At 39.6% G+C, this 22,116-nt stretch overlaps 1 protein-coding gene across 1 annotated transcript in view; it reads right to left on the bottom strand.

The window, feature by feature from the left end:
- The window catches only part of LOC134328321 (FERM and PDZ domain-containing protein 4-like), a 54,820-nt gene extending 36,069 nt beyond the window's left edge, over positions 1 to 18,751 (bottom strand). The window contains exon 1 of the mRNA XM_063009420.1: positions 18,689 to 18,751. Coding sequence (XP_062865490.1) covers positions 18,689 to 18,729 — 41 coding nt within the window. The 5' untranslated portion in view covers positions 18,730 to 18,751. The remainder of the gene's footprint in view (positions 1 to 18,688) is intronic.
- Between the last annotated feature and the right edge of the window lie 3,365 nt (positions 18,752 to 22,116).

Raw genomic sequence — 22,116 nt, 5'->3', positions numbered from 1 at the left:
TCATTTTGAAGATTTAGTGTTAATTCCACACACCAAATGAATTGATTTCAAGTCCCAAAAATACACATTTGTTCCCTTGGCATTTTTCAGCTTTATCAGCACAAATTGGCACAAATCCAGTTGGATATTTGATTGCTCAACCCAACAGAATTAGTCATGTTTGACCAAAATAGTTCGTTTTTAAGCACAGACTTTGACATTTTAGTGCCAGCCCCATATTTATGTTAGGGTTTAGGTCAGGACTAAGAAACTCTGGGTCCTGGTCATGAACTTTTTAACCTTTTACCATCTGGCAGGCGCTACAGAGCCCTGCACACAAAATCAAACAGACACTCTAACAGTTTTTCCCAAATGCCATCAAATGTATTAATAGCCAGAACTGAACTGTTGTTTACATGCCACCCTGCACTTTATTCATACTGTACATTACTGTAATTTCATTTACATTTTTATTATTTATCTATGGTATTTTTTTATTTTCTGTATATATACTAAATTCTGTCTAGCATGTTAAATGTGTACATTATCTGTGTAGTCTTGTCTGTATACTGTATTGTATATTGTAGAGAGCTAACAACAGCCGAAAACAAATTCCTTGTGTGTGAACATATTTGGCGAATAAAGCTGATTCTGGATTCTGATTCTGGTCTTGCTAGTATGCCCAATCAACCCATTTTTTTTTCCTGACCTTGGCAAAGGGACCATTGTTCTTTGTTTTTTGTACAACTGTATGTAAGGATGATCTCAAAACATGAAGTCATTTAGAAAATTAATGATCCACATTCTTAGATCTATACAGAACATTTAGACTTACTTATAATTTCTAATGTGTGCAGTGAAACAAGCGCCATTTATATGGTCACAGAGATGTCATGTGCTTTAGTCAATCATGTTTGCTAACAACAGACTGTTCATCAAAGGTAAATATTGTTCGTTTGTTTGTTTATTGGGATTTTAACGCAGCAGACCCAGCAGATTTTGTAAGCCTACAATACACTTATAAAAAACTCATGAACGATGGACAAAAGTTTGCCCTTTAATCATTGTCAATAAAAAACAGTCGCAGAGGTCAGAAGTCACTAGCCACGTTTCCATGCAGCCTCATAATCCATTAATAATCCAACTAATAGCTCAATAAATAAGATAACACGCCCAATCAGAAAGTTTAAGTACGTTCTGCACATGTGCATTAGCGTCATTTACAAAATTCAACATGGCATCTTCCTGAGTCTGCTATAATTTTAAAACCATTGAAAACCAACACACCAACTGAAGATTCAAGTAACATACTGGTGCTTATTTTACTCTGACTGGACTGCAGTCAAGGTAAAGGCCCTGCTCTGGGGCACCACAGTGGCAGTGGTGGGGCTAAACCCAGCAACCTTCTGATTCCTAGTTCAGTAACTTAACTGCTGAGCTACCGCTGCCTAAACAAAGTCAATCACCTAAAGACTTAACATTCTTTTTACATTTAATCCACATGAAATCATGTATTCATGGACCTCACATTGCGCACAGAAGAGATCTTCTCCAAACTGTCCTCAAACTTAAAAAGCTGTTTATATTTTATTTAACTATATTATACTATATTTATCAATGGCTAAAAGAGGTGAAGTCAACAATTAGGAGGGGTGTCCACATACATGTAGTGTTTCAAAATTCTGTTATAGCTGTTATATTTCTGCTGTTAAATAATCAGCCTAAAGTATTTAGCAGTGATGCTGTATTTGTAATTGTGAGTGAGTCGAGTCTTTCTTTCTTCTGTTATTCCATCCACCCTCTGTAGAGTATTTAACACTGAATGTACTGACTCAGATCTGACTTGGCTTTTATGATGTTATGACTCATGTTATGGTGGCATGATGCTTTTCGTTCTGAGTTATTAATACAGTTGTCAAGTCTTTAAGCATCTGAAAGAAAAAAAATCATACAATTTTTTAAAAGAAAGCATGGAAGACTACAAGACAAAGCAATGATTTTTAATGAATGATGTGGAAACGTACGTTTTTGAAGGCAAGATGGAAAACAGAATAATTGATTCATATTCTATAACTGCTCTTAACCATTTAATGGTCTCATCAAGAAAATAATGTTTAAAATATTATTGCTTTGCATTTCTAAATTTCTTTTTTCCAATAACAAACAATTCATATATTTACTAATGCACACAGTATAATGAGCCTCTACCAAACAGTTGAGATGATCACAACAATGATGCAGCTTTCGTGGATGATTTTTCAGCTGCAGCTTCAAGTTGACAAATACAGTAGATTATTAAGGCTGTTTTCTAAAACCATCTACTGATATTTTTGAGTTTAACACGTCAACCAAGGATACAGACCAAGCAAGATTATTTAAATACAGCTTATTTTTATCCAAGAATTTAGACTCAAAGTAAGCTCAACCAAATGATCGAGCAGACCATTAAAGGGTTATTAGCTGGCAGACTGAGGGAACACTGGGTGCCAGTTCCTTAAACCTTGGGACAGTCACTGCTATATTTTCAAGACATGAGAAAAAAACCATTGACTCAGCTGATATAGAAAAAAGCTAATTGCTACACGGACATTATCTTATGTATAAGCCCCGTTCTAAAAAAGATGGGACAGAAGTAAAGTGCAAATAAAAGCAGAAAGCTGTCACTGGTAAACTGTTATTTACAGAAGAGTTGTTTTTACAATAAAATGCGAACATGTGACACATTTTGTACATCTGCAGTGTAAGACAGTAAAGTTTATGGAATGATTCAAACATCATATGTGAGCAGGTAACAGGAAATGCTGTCATGATGCAGAGTATAAAAGAGCATTAACGAAAGGCTCAGCTGTTTATGAGCGAGGCCTGACTGACGTGAAGTCCACCATTTTTCCCAATTTTCTTCCCAATCTAGTCGTATCCAGTTACCCAATTGCATTACGCTTCCTCTCTAATGATGCTGATCTCCACTTCTGATTGAGGAGAGCCGAGACTGACACACACCCCCTCCGACACGTGTGCAGTAGCCGACTGCATCTTTCCACGGGCATGAGGCGAGTTCATATGCAGATCAGCTTTGTGCACGGAGAGCCACACCCTTATCAGCATTATCCCTCGACTCAATCAGCCAGCAGAGGTCATGACTGTATCAGTTAAGAGGTCCCAGCTCTGGCTTCTCACCCTGTATGAACAACAAGTCAATCCTTGTTCATATAGCCACCCAGCCCAGCCGGATGGCACAGCTGAGTTTCAAACCGACGAGTTCGAAATGTCAGCTCTGGTGTGCTAGGGTGTTTTACCGCTGCGCCACCCGAGCGGCCGAAGTCCCCTATTTTCAGAACACCACTGATTCAGTTATTCCACAAAGATGTGTGTGGGTACATTACAAGGCTAAAAAGCATGATGGAATATCTGTGACCTTGTCACTGCAACTACAAATGCAACACAAGACTTTACTATAACGCCATAAATCAACACATCTACGACATTTAGCAGACACCTTTATCCAAAGCGACTTACATTACAGTTACAGTATACAGTCTGAGCAATTGAGGGTTAAGAGCCTTGCTCAAGGGCCCAGCAGCAGCAATGTGGCAGTGGTGGGGCTTGAACCAGCGACCTTCTGATTACTAGTCCAGTACCTTAACCACTAGGCTACGACTTGCTCACACTGCTGACTTCTTTGGGCTTGAGCTGATCTGAGATGGACTGAAGCAAAGTGCAAACGTGTGCTTATATAATAAAAACAAGGTGCCACATAAGAGGGTCCCGGGGACCTAGGTTTGATCTTTGCTTCATTCACTGTCTGTGAATGTTCCACATTATGTTCTCCCTGTGTCCACTTGGGTTCTCTGGTGTCCTATTACTCCACATAAACAAGTAGCAAATAGCAATCTATTACTTAGCCCGCCACCACAGAGACTTAAGTCTCAATGTTGCCACCAGCCTGTCCAAGAGAGGGAAGGCCGGCTGGGAAATGACCTTGCTACTGCTGCAACAGAGTCAATGAATGAATAATGTGAGAGGTCTTCATTCATGAATACTGGGAAGTGTGAATGATTAAGCTTCCAGCTTTGGTCTGTAGTGATAGTGCTTCATGTACTGCAGTGTGACAAAACATTTGGCAAACCATCAAAGAGAGACAGAGTTAGTATTCCAAACCCTCTGTCTTCATCTAGACCACCACCTGAGGCTCCAGATAAACCCATTTGGCATCAGACAAAGCCAAAGCGCTACTCCATCACAATGCACTCAAGGATCCAGCCGTTCCATCCAAAGTAATCAAGCCTAATGATTTTTGCCCTCCAGTCCGTTACAGCGCAGCAGAAAGAAAAAACGGCGCCTGCACTTTAGGTTGGGATTTTTGTGCTTTACTCAAAAGCTTTCCCCTCATTTTATTCCCTCATAGAAACACGAGGGCCTTGACGTGGCATTTGCTCAGCTCACCTGCCAACACGGGGCGACCTTTCTGAGCAGTTGTTCCTTTTATACTTGGCCATGAATTATACATTCACAAAGAGGGTTCCTACTCTAACAGGCCAGCAGCTAGCAGCCAAACAAGCTTTTTATACTGCTGGCATTTTAGTCTGGATGCTTTTTAAGTTCTCTGTCAGAGGAACAGTTTCCCCTGACTGCTATAAATGATTTAAACAGACCTAGAAGCGCTACACGGTACAGCTAAAGCAATCACTACCTTACATGTAGCACTGTATGTGGACGGGATGACGCCCACTGACAAACACTGTATGGACAAAAGTATTGGGACACACCTACTATTTTTTTTTATTTCATCGGTTTCAGCCACAACAACTGAAAATGAATCGTGTGTGTCCACACCACATGGTCAGTCTAGTGTAGGAACCCATTCTCATTTGTACATTTGGCAAGTTCTGCAGAAGGCATTGGTATGCGATGCGTCTCTAGACGAACATGAGCAGCATACTGGAGATCTACGTAAGTAACCTTCAAGGTGAAGGTGGTACTAGAGTCATAGGATGTCACCTCTTCAATCAGTCCTTTTATTAAATTTCTGCCCTGCTAGATTTGCTCTGGTAAACTCTAATGCCTCGGCTCTCAATCGCTATGTGTGAACTACTCAACAACTCGATCCGAGTGGCTGAAGAGAGACATCTAGGTTGTCAAATATCTGGATATGAGTTGGCCGACTGGCAATGAGTGCGGTGTCGAACAGCCAATGAGAACGCAAGATACGGTGTGAGGGGAAATGCAAAATAATATAGTTTATATCAGAATACATCAGCACACACACGAGTTTTACAGTATTTTTGACTTTATTGCTCTCTACAAAACATAATACCAACGTTGCATTGCAAAAAATATTTATTAACCTCCAACTCACTATAGAACACCATGCTGTTCGCTCAGTTTCATTTATTTTTTCTCCTTGATTTTACGCTGCACATCAGCGCACAAACTTTGATCGCTTGCTACTTGTTGATGTGCATGTTTGGACGTGGTATCATTAAACCTCTCGTCACTTCTCGCGTTTGTTTTCGTGACAAAACGTAGTTTGGGAGACCAGAGAAGCTCGTCTGCGATTCCAGTTGGTGATAGATGGTGTAGTGTGAAACCCCCTATCGCCGATCAGTCGTGTAGTGTGAAATATAAAAAGACTCCCGATTACAAGAGATCCAGTTGTGTAGTGTGAACTGTACAAAAATCTGACGACTTGGAAAGTCGTGTAGTGTGAATTTGGCATAAGTGCTGTTATTGTGAGGTGGAAATGTCTAAGAGCCGCCGCTCAGTCAGTAAAGTGAAAGGCTGTACAAGCTCACAGCATGAATTGGGATTTTCTTGGTGGGAAGCCACACATGACTAAGAACACCAGTTATAATGTCAAGCATCTGATGGAGTGATGTGAAGCGCACTATCAGTCGAGAGGTTAAACTGAGTCTGAGTGTGTGAATTAGGGTAACATTACTGTTGGCTACTACAGTGGCATCTGTAAAGTATGATGGTGGAGGAATACAAACCTGATTTGAATGATTAAATGCCCTGTAGTTCCACTGATGGAAAATTCTAACACTAAAAACAATGAAATTCCAGAGAATGGTGCACCTCCAATGTTTTGGTAGGAATTTGGGGAATGTCTGTTGCATCAAATCAAAACATGATAAAGTTGAAACAATACTAATAACAGGGGCAAATCCTTTTTTCCTTCCCAATCTTGTTGTATCCAATCACCTAAATGCATTTCACTTCCTCTAGTGATACTGACCTTCACTTCTGACCGAGGAGGGTCATGGGTATCACACAGAGTCACGCACTGATCTCCATTATCCCCCGTCTCTGTGCAGGCGCCACAGATCAGCCAGCAGGGGTCGTATTTTTCTATCAGTTATGAGGATTTCCCTCTGGCATCCAATGCAACAGATGAGCCAATCATTACCCATGTAGACGCCCAGCCTGCCGGTAACAGAGCTGAGATTTAAACTCATGAGTTCCATATTGCAAATCTTAATTTGGAACCACGTTGCTGTAAGCATGAAGGCAGCAGGCACTTTAATAATGGTTTCACTATGCGGAATGCATATTTATTAGATTGTTTAACTGATACAAAGACACGATTTTCTCATATAAGACAAACACACAATGTTTGCTGTTATAAACACATGTATAAAACATCAGATGCAATAATCAAAGTTGTATCAGTGCATTTTCTGTGTATGTTTATTTTTCTCGTTTTTTCCTACATCTGGTCACCATCGTGACATGTTCTCTCTGATGAATAGTTCTCACTGGTTTGATTAATCCAGCTCGACATTGCCATAAAGAAAACGGATAAACACATTTAAGTGTGCTCGATAAATGAAGTTTATTACACCTCGGTTTAAGAACACAGTAAGCCCTGCTGATCTATATGCCAAAAAAGACAAATGGATTCATTTTTTTTATTCGTTCTCTTTCACAGGCTTGCATAACTGTTCATATATTACAGAATATTCTTCTAAGTTACATCTGAATTTCTGACTACAGACTGGTGTTGTGACCAAAGCGTCAAGACAGAGACAAAACCAAGACCTATTCCAAGTGAGACAAAGATGAGACCTTTATGAACCAAGATAAGGCAGATATCAACCAGTACCAACAGCAACACCAGCATAAACCAAGACAAGAACAAGACCTGTATCCAACAGTGAATGGTTCTACTTTTGGTACCAGTCACAATGACTTGTACTTTTAACATCTGTTCATATATATAACAGAATTGGTTTGTAATTGGATTGTAACCAGTGTCCATCAAATTTATCTCCGTCAAGTCTAAGACAAGACCTACAAATAAACACTAGATCAAAACCCACATCATTCAAGACATGAGCACAACCCATACCATCCAAGACTCATCCAACAATCAAAACCAAAACTCACACCAACCAGGACAAGACTCATACCAACCAAGACCAAGACTCAAACCAACCAGGACAAAACTCATCCAACAATCAAAACCAAGACTCACACCAGCTAGGACAAAACTCATCCAACAATCAAAACCAAGACTCACACCAGCTAGGACAAAACTCATCCAACAATCAAAACCAAAACTCATACCAACCAGGACAAGACTCATACCAACCAAGACCAAGACTCACACCAACCAAGACCAAGACTCACACCAACCAAGACCAAGACTCACACCAACCAGGACAAGACTCACACCAACCAAGACCAAGACTCACACCAACCAAGACCAAGACTCACACCAACCAAGACCAAGACTCACACCAACCAGGACAAGACTCACACCAACCAAGACCAAGACTCACACCAACCAGGACAAGACTCATACCAACCAAGACCAAGACTCACACCAACCAAGACCAAGACTCACACCAACCAGGACAAGACTCATACCAACCAAGACCAAGACTCACACCAACCAAGACCAAAACTCACACCAACCAGGACAAGACTCATACCAACCAAGACCAAGACTCACACCAACCAAGACCAAGACTCACACCAACCAAGACCAAGACTCACACCAACCAGGACAAGACTCACACCAACCAAGACCAAGACTCACACCAATCAGGACAAAACTCATCCAATCAAAACCAAGACTCACACCAACCAAAACAAGACCAAAACCCATATCATCCAAGACAAGAACCAGACAAACAACAGCCAGGACTCAAACATGTTCAAGATCCATACCAACCAAAACCAAGGTAACAACAAGATCTATAGTAACCAAGGCTAAAACTAAAGAGTATAATACCAAGACTGAAACTTCTTATGATTTGATATTGATTAATTTTATTTATTAATTTTATTATTATTTAATTATTTAATTAATTTATTAATACTGATCACGTTAATACTGACTGGATTCGCATAAAAACTGCTTACATGATAGAAGCTAGATGAAAATATTTCAGACTTATGTGACTACACTACATTTAATTTATTTTATCATCTTTATTTCTTTCTATTTTATGTGGCCACTCACTGGCCACTTTACTGGGTTTAAGTATAGACGTAGTGGCAATTTTATGAGCTTCTCCGACCATATAAATTGACTTTGTTGTTATACAATTACTGATTTACCCTGTAACCCATTCATCAATCGATCAGATACAGGTACAAACTACAGTTTAAACAATATTTTAAAATTCCAAATCTTTAAAACAAACACAACAAGCAGTACCATGTTATTACTTTAGTGTCACTGCAGTGCTGAGAAGGGTTTACCACCCAAATAAGATCTGGTTACTGAGGGTCCTAGGAGGATCCTTTGTGCAAAAAAGATAAATAAAACCATACAGTAAAATATAGAGATGACAATAAAAGGCAAATAAATAAAAATGTAAACGGTTGATTCCCATATTTAACACACAATGATTTGATGAATACAAATTAAACCACCTACATCTATTTATATAAAATAAATTGTGTAATCAATTATTATTCTTTCATTCATTTATCTTTATCAATTACTTCATCTTGATCAGGGTCATGCTGGTTCAGGTGCTGACCAGGAACACTAATTTGCAAAGCCTAAATTAATCATAATTATCTTAAGTAATTACAACCAGGCAATTCTGGAAAACCTATCGTGGCTGTGTGTGTGAAGGAATAATTAGCAAACAACAACAGAGAAGCAGTCAGACACACATCATGTGTAGCAGAACGTAATAAAGGGCAGGAAAGTCTTACATGGAACAGTGGAGCATGCGACTAGGGCAGTGAGGCCACAGAGCTTCTCAGCGCTTCTGGTGTTTGCTCTCTTGTGGAGTGTCCGAGGTTAAAGGAACTTAAAAGACGACGCTGCAGAGCGTGTGTGTAAGTAATGGGGGATCATAGCAGCTGGCAGGGTGCCCACTACCCAGTGCGGCAGAACTGAATGTCCCAGCAAGCAGTCAAAGAGGGGAGAGAGAGACTCAGCTCACATAAATCCACTACATTTACAATACAAAATTATGTGGACGCACTCTTTACACAACTACAGACTGAACCTCCCGTGCAAAGTCTGTGTTTCAGTCATTTAGTCACAAAAAACTACTGCGGAAAAATAGCAATGACATCCATGTCTCTTACAAGTATACGTAAACCTTCATCTTCTCTGTATTTGGTTTGGTTACCCTGTTGACCAATATATTATGGGCCAAAAATGGACCAAATACAAAGATGAGCCAAAACATTAGGACCACCATCCCAATTTGCTGTCAAAATACCTTTGAGCCACTGAAACATGGACTTCACAAGACATCTGAAAGAGACCTTTTTGCAAAACATTTTAAAACATGACTGCAGGGATTTACTTCCACTCAGTACTAAGAACATGAGTGATGTCAGGAACTGGTATCAGGTGATAAATCTAGCTTAAAGTCTGCATTCCAATACATCTTATGTTGAATTAAGGTTAAGGTTATGTAAAAATACAATATAAACAGCTCTATACATCCATACAATGTCTTTTTTAATTAACATCCAAAAACTACACACGTTTGTTCTACTAACTGTACTACAATTACTGATAATCTATAGTAGTTATTGAATAGTTAGGTTATAAACTGGAAGTTTAAGTGGTCCAGAGATTAAACCGAATACGGTTCTTCCTGTGTGAAACAAGCACTAATCATTAAAAAGGAAGTGAGAGTGAAGAACCGTGGCATCAGATATCACAGCTGCAACGCTTAACTAAAGACTATTGATTAAATCCATCATTCAACTGTACGTACTGCAGCAACCACTTTAATATGCAAATATGAGCGCAACAGTACTTCACTCTGTAAATTATTAGTCAATAGAATGAGGATAAATACTGTTTTATAGTTAAATACAAGCAGACAGCAGAAATCTCAGTCTGAACAGAACATCTACAGTAAAATCACAGTACACTAGAGTCCATCACAAAATGCTTTTCATGAGTTATAAAATACTAACCTTTTGTCTTTTTTAAGTCAGTAAGGGTGAAAATATTGCTTCATTTTGTAAATGTGAAAGAAAAATTTTAATTTACACTAAAAGTATTAATACAGAATTTCTCTTCTACTCACAATCCAGTCTTTGAGGTATTTTCCGGGGTTAAAGGTTAAAGTTTTTCCACCATATAAACGTAAATTTTTGGCATTTAGCAGATGCGTTTATCCAAAGCGACTTACAGTACCGTGACAGTATACAATTTAAGCAATTCAGGGTTAAGAGCCTTGCTCAACAGTCCAACAGTGGCCACCTGGCAGTGGTGGGGCTTGAACTGGCAACCTTCTGATTAGGGATGTAACGATGCACCACAAGACAGTTAATAATCGATTCACATGTGTAACGATTCAAATCAGTTTACATGTATAATGAATCAATATTTACTTTAAACAGCAGAGGGCACTGGCGCTATTCACCTCGCCTGGTTGACGTCACTACAGGGTTGCCAGGTTTGGAAATTTCCAGCCAAATTATTTAATTATGTGAGGAAACTTTCTTTATTTGTATTATTTATTTATTTATTTAATGTGTGATTTATTTTAAAATTTCATTTCTGTTTTTTTTAAACAAAAAGGGAAATGTGCAGCATTGTTTTGCATAGTTTGTACCTACCTCAGAAATAAAAGGGCATTCATTATTTAGATAAATAAAAGATAAGCACAAATACATTATTTTATTTTCATTTTTAATGATTTGTCTTCAATTTAAAAAAAATCGGGGAAAAATCGTATAGTGAACCCAGTATCGTGAATTGCACCGCATCGTGGGTAGAGTGTATCGTTACATCCCTACTTCTGATTACTGGTCCAGGACCTTAACCACTAGGCTATGGCTGCCCTGCTTGCAGTGATTTATTCAATACAATTCAATAAAATTCTGAACTCCCCAAGTTTAAATCTCACAAAAACTGGTTTCCAGACTTTTTTTTATTTAACCAGTTACAACAAAATTAATTGTAAAAACAGAAAATACTGACATGCAAAATAATCAACATATTCATCCAAGCAGTTCCTCACTGATATAAATGTATAGCAGCATTCTAATTTTAAGTAAAGACTACTAACATATAGAAATGGTTTGTTTAACCTTGTTAACTCACATACATCATGTTTTACAGAAGCTATCAAAAGAGGATAAATAGTTTATAACAGCGCTGTACTGTAGCTTTTAGGTCAAAAGCTGTTAAATTGAAACGCACTTTAACCTCTCTAGGGAGGTGCAGGTAGAAATAAATAACGGTGGCTGTTTGTCACTCACACTTAAGATTATACAGTTACAGAAAATGTGAGGTTAGAAGAACTGACAGCTACTTACTTTCATAAATTGATGAATACTGGATTTTTATTGAAGTTAAGTGGTTCGCTGTCAACCAAAACAAAGCAGGTGAAAAGGACAGAGGTGCAGTGAGTTGGAAACGTCTTAAAATGAAATTTCAGAAACGTTCTTTTTGGAAATGTGTCTGTTTTTTAAAGTGTGAAACCTGGTTTTTATTGTGGTGTGGATTCAATTTCTGCTGCGCTTAACAGGGACGTGTTTGAGAAACGTAGTCACACTCGTTTTTAGTGTAGTTTATTAACACATGTGCATTCTCATTACCAGATAATGTCTGCCTCCAGCACATCATGCAGCCTGTGTTTTTTAAATAAATAAATTCAGTTATATTATATGCTTTGAACTCGTGTCCCCAAAACGAGATCCATAAATGCATTGTGTGGTAAGTTTGGTCTGAATGGAACTTCAGTGACCTACACATCATTCAACACCAGAAATAAATTGGAACACTGACTGAAGGCAAAGCCTTTATATTCAACATCAGAGCCTGACATGTCCAATGTTCTTGGACTGAATGTGTACAAATATCCACAGACACTGGAACTCTATGAATATTGTGAAAAGCTTTCCCAGAAGAAAGGAGGCTGTTAGAGCTGCTATACTAGTGTTCAAGGTTTAAAAACAATATATAGATAGTGTGTATATACACCGATCAGCCAGAACATTAAAACCACCTCCTTGTTTCTACATTCACTGTCCATTTTATCAGCTCTACTTACCATATAGGAGCACTTTGCAGTTTTACAATTACTGACTGTAGTCCATTTGTTTCTCTGCATGCTTTGTTAGCCCCCTTTCATGCTGTTCTTCAATGGTCAGGACTCTCCCAGGACCACCACAGAGCAGGTATTATTTAGGTGGTGGATTATTCTCAGCACTGCAGTGACACTGACATGGTGGTGGTGTGTTAGTGTGTGTTGTGCTGGTATGAGTGGATCAGACACAGCAGTGCTGATGGAGTTTTTAAACACCTCACTGTCACTGCTGGACTGAGAATAGTCCACCAACCAAAAATATCCAGCCCCATGGGCAGCGTCCTGTGACCACTGATGAAGGTCTAGAAGATGACCAACTCAAACAGCAGCAATAGATGAACGATCGTCTCTGACTTTACATCTACAAGGTGGACCAACTAGGTAGGAGTGTCTAATAGAGTGGACATTGAGTGGACACAGTATTTAAAAACTCCAGCAGCGCTGCTGTGTCTTATCCACTCATACCAGCACAACACACACTAACACACCACCACCATGTCAGTGTCACTGCAGTGCTGAGAATGATCCACCACCTAAATAATACCTGCTCTGTAGTTGTCCTGTGGGGGTCCTGACCATTGAAGAACAGCATGAAAGCGGGCTAACAAAGCATGCAGAGAAATAGATGGACTACAGTCAGTAATTGTAAAACTACACAGTGCTTCTATATGGTAAGTGCAGCTGATAAAATGGACAGTGAGTGTAGGAACAAGGAGGTGGTTTTAATGTTATGGCTGATCGGTGTATATATAATTAAATCAGATTAAGAAGGCTAATTACATTTTCTGATTACTTCATTGAATTAAATTTTACAATCAAGCTACCCTGGAGCACAGTTTATCCATAATTAACGCCAAAGCAGGTCTTGTCTTGTTGTTTTTTAAAACTTAAATTCAACCCTGTGTAGAAAAATGAGATATTCCCAAAATGTTGCCCCAAATACTGGTGTAAAATCCTCAAATAAACATATTAAACTCGCTTGCTTTGCCTCATCAGTTGTTGATATGACAGGAACGTTTTAGAATGGCAGGAACCCTCCCGGTAGATTTGGTCCCCCTGATGTTCAGTTGATTGTTACGGCTTTGCTGCCAACAAACTGAACGTGTGAACTGACAGCTGGTTGACAGCAATTTGACATTATTCAAAACAGTAGAGCAAAAAGTCAGCTACTGTATGTTCCCTTAGAAGTGCTCGATTCCCACCAGACAAATATTGCTCACCAGGACAGGTGAACTCATCTGTACTTTAAAACATCATGTAATATTCACAGACAAGGCATAACATTATCACCACTGACAGGTGAAGTGAATAACACTGATTATCTCTTCATCACGGCACCTGTTAGTGGGGGGGATATATTAGGCAGCAAGTGAACATTTTATCCTCAAAGTTGATGTGTTAGAAGCAGGAAAATGGACGAGCGTGAGGATTTAAGTGAATTTGACAAGGAACAAATTGTGATGGCTAGATGACTGGGTCAGAGCATCTCCAAAACTGAAGCTCTTGTGGGGTGTTCCAGATGTGCAGTGGTCAGTATCCATCAAAAGTGGTCCAAGGAAGGAACAGTGGTAAACCGGCGACAGGGTCATGGGCGGCCAAGGCTCATTGATGCACGTGAGAAGCGAAGGCTGGCCAGTGTGGTCCGATCCAACAGACGAGCTACTGCTGGTTCTGATAGAAAGGTGTCAGACTCCATGCCTCGATGCGTCAGGGCTATTTTGGAAGCAAAAGCGGGACCAACACAATATTAGGAAAGTGGTCATAATGATATGCTTGATCAGATTGATAAGATTGATCAGATTGATAAGAATGAGGGGAAAAATCAACAATTATAAACAAGTGACTGATAAACGTGCTGCATTAAAGCATTTCGGTCTAAATAAGGAAACCATTACAGTAATTTATTCTTCTGAACTTTAAAATCAATTCTATTTTTAATCCAGCTCAATGATCCACTACTGCAGCTGTTTTATTACCTCCATTCAGTGTTTCACTATCTACCCTAAACGCTGAGATTAAAGCTACAGCTGCTGCATACACCTCCCAATACTCTGAAGCTTCATTCAGTATTTATTTATAGGATTTTAACGTCATGTTTTACACTTTGGTTACATTCATGACAGGAACGGTAGTTACTCATTACACAAGATTCATCAGTTCAAGTTTAATGTCAAACACAGTCATGGACAATTTTGTATCTTTCTACAACTCACTTGTATGTATTTGGACTGTGGGAGAAAATCGCTAAATTTACCACAGGAAACCCACACAGAGACAAGGAGAACATGCAAACTCCACACAGAAGGATCTGGTCCACTCTACCTGGGAATCAAACCCAGGACCTTCTTGCTGTGGTCCTAGGACCTTCTTGCTAGTAATCAAACCCAGGACCTTCTTGTTGTAAGACAGTGCTACCCACCGAGCCACTGTGCAGCTCTTTCATTCAGTAAATGTGTACACACTAATAAGACAAAACATCAGGACCACGCCCCTAAAATATTACAAGGTAATGCAATGTGTAACAATTATGCACGGTGATGGTCAGGAATGTATTAAGTGCTGAGCTGATTATAGTTACTCGTAGTACATGTGTTGAAAGCAGCAGATATGGGTGGCATAAAGACCTGAGTGACTAGTACGTGGGGCAGATCATTATGGTCAGTTGACTGGGGGTTGAAGAACATCCGAAACAGCAAGGAGAGCACACAGGCAGCCACAGCGAGTACCCACCGATAGTAATCCAAGCCACCAACCTCTGATTGTCTTGTGTAGAAGTTTCCAATTCTATTTAGGATTCTTTATCCCTGACTAAGTACAAGCTGTCCATGCACTAAAGCAATTCCAAACCATCATGTTTCCTCTGCCATGCTTTACAGCTTAAATGAGGATCTGGTGTTGCTATTAAACACAATTTTAAGTTTTTCCAGCAATGTGTCATTTTAAATTCCTCCTGAAACACTGATTTTATTTCTTCACAGAGCATTGTTTAAAAAGCAATGTGGAACATGTTGGAGTTTTAAACGATTTTCTTGAAGAGCAGTGTACAGGTCTTGAACATTGTGCTCTTGGTTTATTTTTTGCTTAGCGCCCACTGGCCTAGGCAAAGCAGTAACTATCAAATTTCATCAATATGTAGACATTTTGTGTTTTTATGGATTGATCTTCAGCCTCACCAACTACTTTCCTTTTTCTTTTTTTCCCAGTTCTCACTGATTACACCACGGTTCACATGAACTTATCTTTACAGAGCAGACTAAGAATTTGTGTCTTTTTATAGGCTAGAAGACCTCAACAATCCCTCTATAATCCACACCTACAATCACATTAAAACAGCAGACTGTAGACAAGTTTTAGTCTAGAAGTTGACAGGACAGGACGACAGGACAGGGCGGCTCGGTGGGTGGCACTGTCGCCTCACAGCAAGAAGGTCCTGGGTTCGATTCCCAGGTGGGGCGGTCCGGGTCCTTTCTGTGTGGAGTTTGCATGTTCTCCCCGTGTCTGCAGTGGTTCCCTCCGGGAGCTCCAGGTTTCCTTCTACGGTCCAAAGACATGCAAGTGAGGAGAACTGTGTAATGAGTAATTACCTGTCCTGTCATGAATGTAACCAAAGTGTAAAACATGAACATTAAAATCTAAATAAATAAATAACTGTGTTATAAAAGCAGTGGTAGCTCAGCAGTTATTTTTCTTTGTTTATTAGGATTTTAACGTCATGTTTTACACTTTGGTTACATTCATGACAGGAACGGTAGTTACTCATTATACAAGGTTCATCAGTTCACAAGGTTATATCGAACACAGTCATGGACAATTTAGTATCTCCAATTCACGTCTTTGGACTGTGGAAGGAAACCCACACAGACACAGGGAGAACATGCAAACTCCGCACTGAAAGGACCCGGACAGCCGCACCTGGCGATCAAACCCAGGACCTTCTTGCTGTGAGGTGACAGTGCTACCCACTTAGCCAACATGCCCCCCTAATTCAGCAGTTAAAGTACTTGCTTATTAGTCAGAAGGTTTCTGGTTCACGCCCCACCACTGCCAAGTTGCCACTGTTGGACCCCCGGGAAAGGCTCTCAACTCTCAATTGCTCAGATTCTATTCAATGACACTTGTAAGCCACTTTGGATAAAAGCGTCTGCTAAATGCTGCAAATGTTAATGTAATACAGGCTGGTCAGAGAAATGATTGTTTATCTATTCCATTTCTCTATTACTCTGTTTCTTGACCTGTTAAAAATTATTTGCATCAATTAAACTAACTCAAGTGTATGGACACTCCTGGGCAAAGAAAACGGGCCAAACTCAATTTGTTAATGGTCCAAAGAACAAATCATTGTCTAGAAAATTAGCAATTATGAAAATGCACACCTGACACCTGTGTCACTATTTGCTCATCACTGCTTGTTGTTGTACTGTAGAAAACTGTTTGTGTTGTGTGTGTGCGCCTGTGTGTGTGTGTGCATGACATTATGAAATATAAAAATATAAAAGCTAAGAAAATAGTGATTGCTTAGCTGTGCTTTTAAGAGTAAAATGTATCTTCTTCTAAAATATTTTGATATGTGAACACTTCCAGTGTTGCATAAAAACATCATAAACAGTGTAACCTGAATGTGTAAATCCAGTTATTACATTTCAGCACTTTATAACTGTTTCCATCCACAACCAGTGCAGCAGTAATACAGTAATACTAAAGAGGGTTTGTTCAGAACAGTATATACAGTTTACACTGATCAGGCATAACATTATGACCACTTTCCTAATATTGTGTTGGTCCCCCTTTTGCTGCCAAAACAGCCCTGACCTGTCAAGGCATGGAGTCTGACACCTTTCTATCAGAACCAGCATTAACTTCTTCAGCAATATGAGCTACAGTAGCTCGTCTGTTGGATCGGACCACACGGGCCAGCCTTCGCTCCCCACGTGCATCAATGAGCCTTGGCCTCCCATGACCCTGTCGCCGGTTTACCACTGTACCTTTCGTGGACCACTTTTGATAGATATTGACCACAAGAGCTGCAGTTTTGGAGATGCTCTGACCCAGTCATCTAGCCATCACAATTTGGCCCTTGTCAAACTGTTTTCCTGCTTCTAACATCAACTTTGCGGATAAATCGTTCACTTGCTGCCTAATATATCCCCCCACTAACAGGTGCTGTGATGAGGAGATAATCAGTGTTATTCACTTCACCTGTCAGTGGTCATAATGTTATGCCTGGTCGGTGTATTTACACTGCACTTCCATCATAACATGTTGGTAAAATATCTCAAACCCTGTTATTCTGTTTTTCTCGATTTAAGATCCTCTCATTTTCTAGTTTTCCACCTTTTGCCCCAGCAGGCAAAGCGAGCGGCGGATGCAGCAGTAATCACAAACACAAATCCCAGTAGAGGATTATCTAGCTTCAAATCAAGAGAACTGTGCAACTTTCAGGGTTATATGGAGCAGGTTATTACTGCTGCCTACAGAGACTGATATGAACAGGGAAAATCAGTAGTTTTAGGGGGTGACAAAGTCAGTTATAAAAGTGTTTAATAATATAATCTGTCCTCTGATAATTGGTTGAAATGTAAATGTAAATGTTTGTTACATGTCTAGTCCTTGTTTCTGAATTCTAAGCACAAAAATTGCAGGATTTTATGTTGTTTTTTCTAAAAAAAAAAAAGACATCAAACACAACATAAAATATATTGAATCATTTAGATTTATGATTTTTGATACAGAATCCACAAACTGAGCAAACTTCATTAATACCTGGTTTTGCTTCAAAACATCTATATTATTTTCCTGATTTAATTAATACTGATTTAATTACAATTGCCAGTATTAATGATGTATTTTTGTATGGTTTTAAATCATTTCTTTCCGATTTGTAGATTATTTGTGGTTTTCTTTCTAATCCTGTGTAATAACTTCAAATGATTATGTATTTTATTCAGATTTATAATGGTCTTGAATATACAAATTTTCCCTCATAATAAGATGTTTAGTTTATTGTCCCTTTAATAATCTTATGTCAAATTATATAATTGAGGTAAATTACAGTGCAAACATAGCAGTCATGGATTCTGGTTATGCTCAATAATCCCTCTACATCTGACCCAAGATCAGTAATCCTAAATCTCCATTGAGCTCCTGACCCTTAGGTGAAAGTACTATAGTCCGGTTCCACTCACCCCGACAGTTTAGCCATCTTTGAGAATCCAAACACATCCATACAGCCGATCTGAGAATCTTGTTTCCGTCCAGGTAAAACAGGGAGATCTAAATCCCAACAGCTACCCTGATTCCAGATTTGCTCAACTATCCATATGTACCGTGGTCACTCAGGTTCCTAGATGGAATAAACACCCATCAGTCACGGACGGATGTGGAGTGTTTGTCCAGAGCTGGAGTTTGCACAAGAGAGATAGAATCCAGTGCACTACAGGCACTAACGGATGGGATCCATGGACCAGGGATGAGTTCCGACCCAATGCTGCATCCACTAGAGTTTGCTGTGATGCTACTCCGTCCCGTCCCGTCCTCCTCCAGCGGGAGTCCAGATACCCAGCACCCTTACTCTCTCCATCGCCGGGGAGCTGCGGTTGGATGAGCCCAAACAGCGCAGCAGCAGTGAGAACAGCTTTGAATGAGAAGTACCAGAGCAGGAGAGAGGGAGTTGGAGGAGGAGGAGGATGGGGGGGAGGGTCCACAAGAGGAGTGGACGTAGAAAGAAGAGGATGCGCGGCAAGTCAGGGCTGACAGATGACCGTGCGCGCTTGCTCTGGCACTTGAACTGATGTGATCGCGCACTCCTTCTTCCTAGTGAGCCCTTCACCCATGACTTCTGGGAGACGTGCGAAAAGAGAGGGAGGGCGAGGGAGGAGTGCGGCGAAAAGCAAGAGAGAGAGAGAGAGAGCGAGAGAGAGAGAGAGAGAGAGAGAGAGAGTGAGGGTGGGTGAGGGACAGATAGCTGACTCTGCATTAGAACGCCAGACTGCTGATGGCAGGGAGCAGGACTCTGCTGTCCACAGGAGGTTGACCACATACGTAGAGGACCGTCCTGATTTGCATTGCTTAGTGATGCACGGTGTAAAGGAGTGTCTGTGCCTCAAATATAGCACGTGCACATGAACGAGGGTTGCAGGAAAAAGTTTCTGAACCCTTTAATTATCACACTAAGCTGATCATGGTTCAAGCCAGAAGAACAAACACATTCTGCTTAAACTACATTTAGACTAAAAGTACTTTTATGTCTTTATAATTAAACAAAGTCACCAATTTAAACCAAATGTAACCAAAAGCTTCTATGAATTTCAAAAACCTTTCTACATTTTTCTAAATGCCATTAGTGTAGAAGCACAGCAAACATTAAACATATGTTATCTCACACCAGGAGATTAGTACATGCTGTTAAAGAAATGAGTATTATTTCTATAATTAGTATTAGTAAAACTACAGTATATACTGTGATCTTTCAAGCTCGGAACATCTTGTTGATCTACTAAAACAGTTTAGCTCATTTGATGACAATGTTTGCTTTGTTGTTCATTTGTTAAGAGATTTAGAATGAATTATTGATTGCAAACTGATTTAAAAAGAATCCTTGTTTATTTTTGTTACGTACATTTGCCAATTTAACATCCTGGACTATAAATATAAAGTTGTTTTAAATTAATATTATTATTAGTAGTAGTACACTGATCAGGCATAACATTAAAACCACCTTCTTGTTTCTACACTCACTGTCCATTTGCATAGAAGCACTTTGTAGTTCTACAATTATTGACTGTTGTCCATCTGTTTCTCTACATACCTTTTTAGCCTGCTTTCACCCTGTTCTTCAATGGTCAGGACCCCCACAGGACCACCACAGAGCAGGTATTATTTAGGTAGTAGATGATTCTCAGCACTGCAGTGACAATGACATAGTGGTGGTGTGTTCATGTGTGTTGTGATGGTATGAGTGGATAAATACCGTTTTTAAATACTGTGTCCACTCACTGTCCACTCTATTAGACACTCCTACCTGTTGGTCCACCTTGTAGATGTAAAGTCAGAGACGATCGCTCACCTATTGCTGCTGTTTGAGTTGGTCATCTTCTAGACCTTCATCAGTGGTCACAGGACGCTGCCCATGGGGCTGGATATTTTTGGTTGGTGGACTATTCTCAGTCCAGCAGTGACAGTGAGCTGTTTAAAAACTCCAGCAGTGCTGCTGTGTCTGATCCACTCATACCAGCACAACACACACTAACACACCACCACCATGTCAGTGTCACTGCAGTGCTGAGAATCATCTACCACCTCAATAATACCTGCTCTGTGGTGGTCCTGACCATTGAAGAACAGGGTGAAAGCAGGCTAAAAAGGTATGTAGAGAAACAGATGGACTGCAGTCAATAATTGTAGAACTACAAAGTGCTTCTATATGGTAAGTGGAGCTGATAAAATGGACAGTAAGTGTAGAAACAAGGAGGTGGTTTTAATGTTATGCCTGATCAGTGTATTACTTTTTAATTAAAAACATTTCAGTTAATAACACACATTCCAGGCTTAAAAAATATGAAAAAGTATTTTTTCCCCCTTCTACTAATAGGATAATACTTGTATATGTGCCCTGTCCCTTTAAAATGCATGTAAAGATCTTAATAACAGGTGTATGTTACTCTGAATAGATTTCAGGGTACCTTAGTGGAGAAACTGGAAAGCTGCATAAAGCAAAAGCTATGCTACAGACGTGGGTGTTTGTTAATCCGTTATAACTCAAATTATAAAAATAAAGGCTGTTCAGTACTGATAGTCCTCTCAGACTGTCTCAAGTTTGGAAACGCTGCATTTGCTGGAATAGGCAACAAACAACAATACTATTACCACTAGAACCAGCTGTGAATGGTGGTTCACAGTCATAGCAGACTCCCAGTTTAACTCATGCTTTACAACTTTCCTAAAACATCCCCACAAGCTTTATTGTAATCGTGTAATCAGTGTTTTTTTAATAGCATTATACATTCTTATAAACTAAATGCATATTGACTAATTGTCAGCTGCATTTAGTAAAGATTGGCATGAGAAATTGATTAGCTGATTGGTCTTAATGGATGCTCTTAGTGAGTCAAGACTGTTTAGAAAGAGCTCATTTATTTTTAATAAAAGGTCTTGACACAATCATAACCAATGGTCAATTATTTAAATGGTTGTTTAGTGTAACTAATAGCAAAAATACCAGAAGAGCCAGCTACAGTTATCATGATGTTATGGATTATTATTTACTAGTTGATTAAAGATAAAAACAGAAAAAGCCTCCTCTCTCCTATTTCTTGATTTTCTAGAATAGAATAGAATTAAATAGAATATAATTGAATAGAACAGAATGCCTTTATTTGTCATATATGCTTATACAATACAACAAAATTCTTAAATCAGGCACCCCAGCTCGTTTGGAAGCTGGGGTCAGAGCACAGGGTCAGCCGTTGTACGGCACCCCTGGAGCTGAGAGCATTAGGGCCTTGCTCAAGAGCCCAACAGTGGCTGCATGGCAGAGCTGGGATTCAAACTGTCAACTTTTTAATTGACAGCCCAAAGCTCTCCTCACTAGCTCTTACCACAGTCCCCAGAAATT

Source organism: Trichomycterus rosablanca, chromosome 15, assembly GCF_030014385.1.
Source record: "Trichomycterus rosablanca isolate fTriRos1 chromosome 15, fTriRos1.hap1, whole genome shotgun sequence".
NCBI classification, from domain to species: domain Eukaryota; kingdom Metazoa; phylum Chordata; class Actinopteri; order Siluriformes; family Trichomycteridae; genus Trichomycterus; species Trichomycterus rosablanca.
This window is presented reverse-complemented; position numbering and strand designations above follow the sequence as displayed.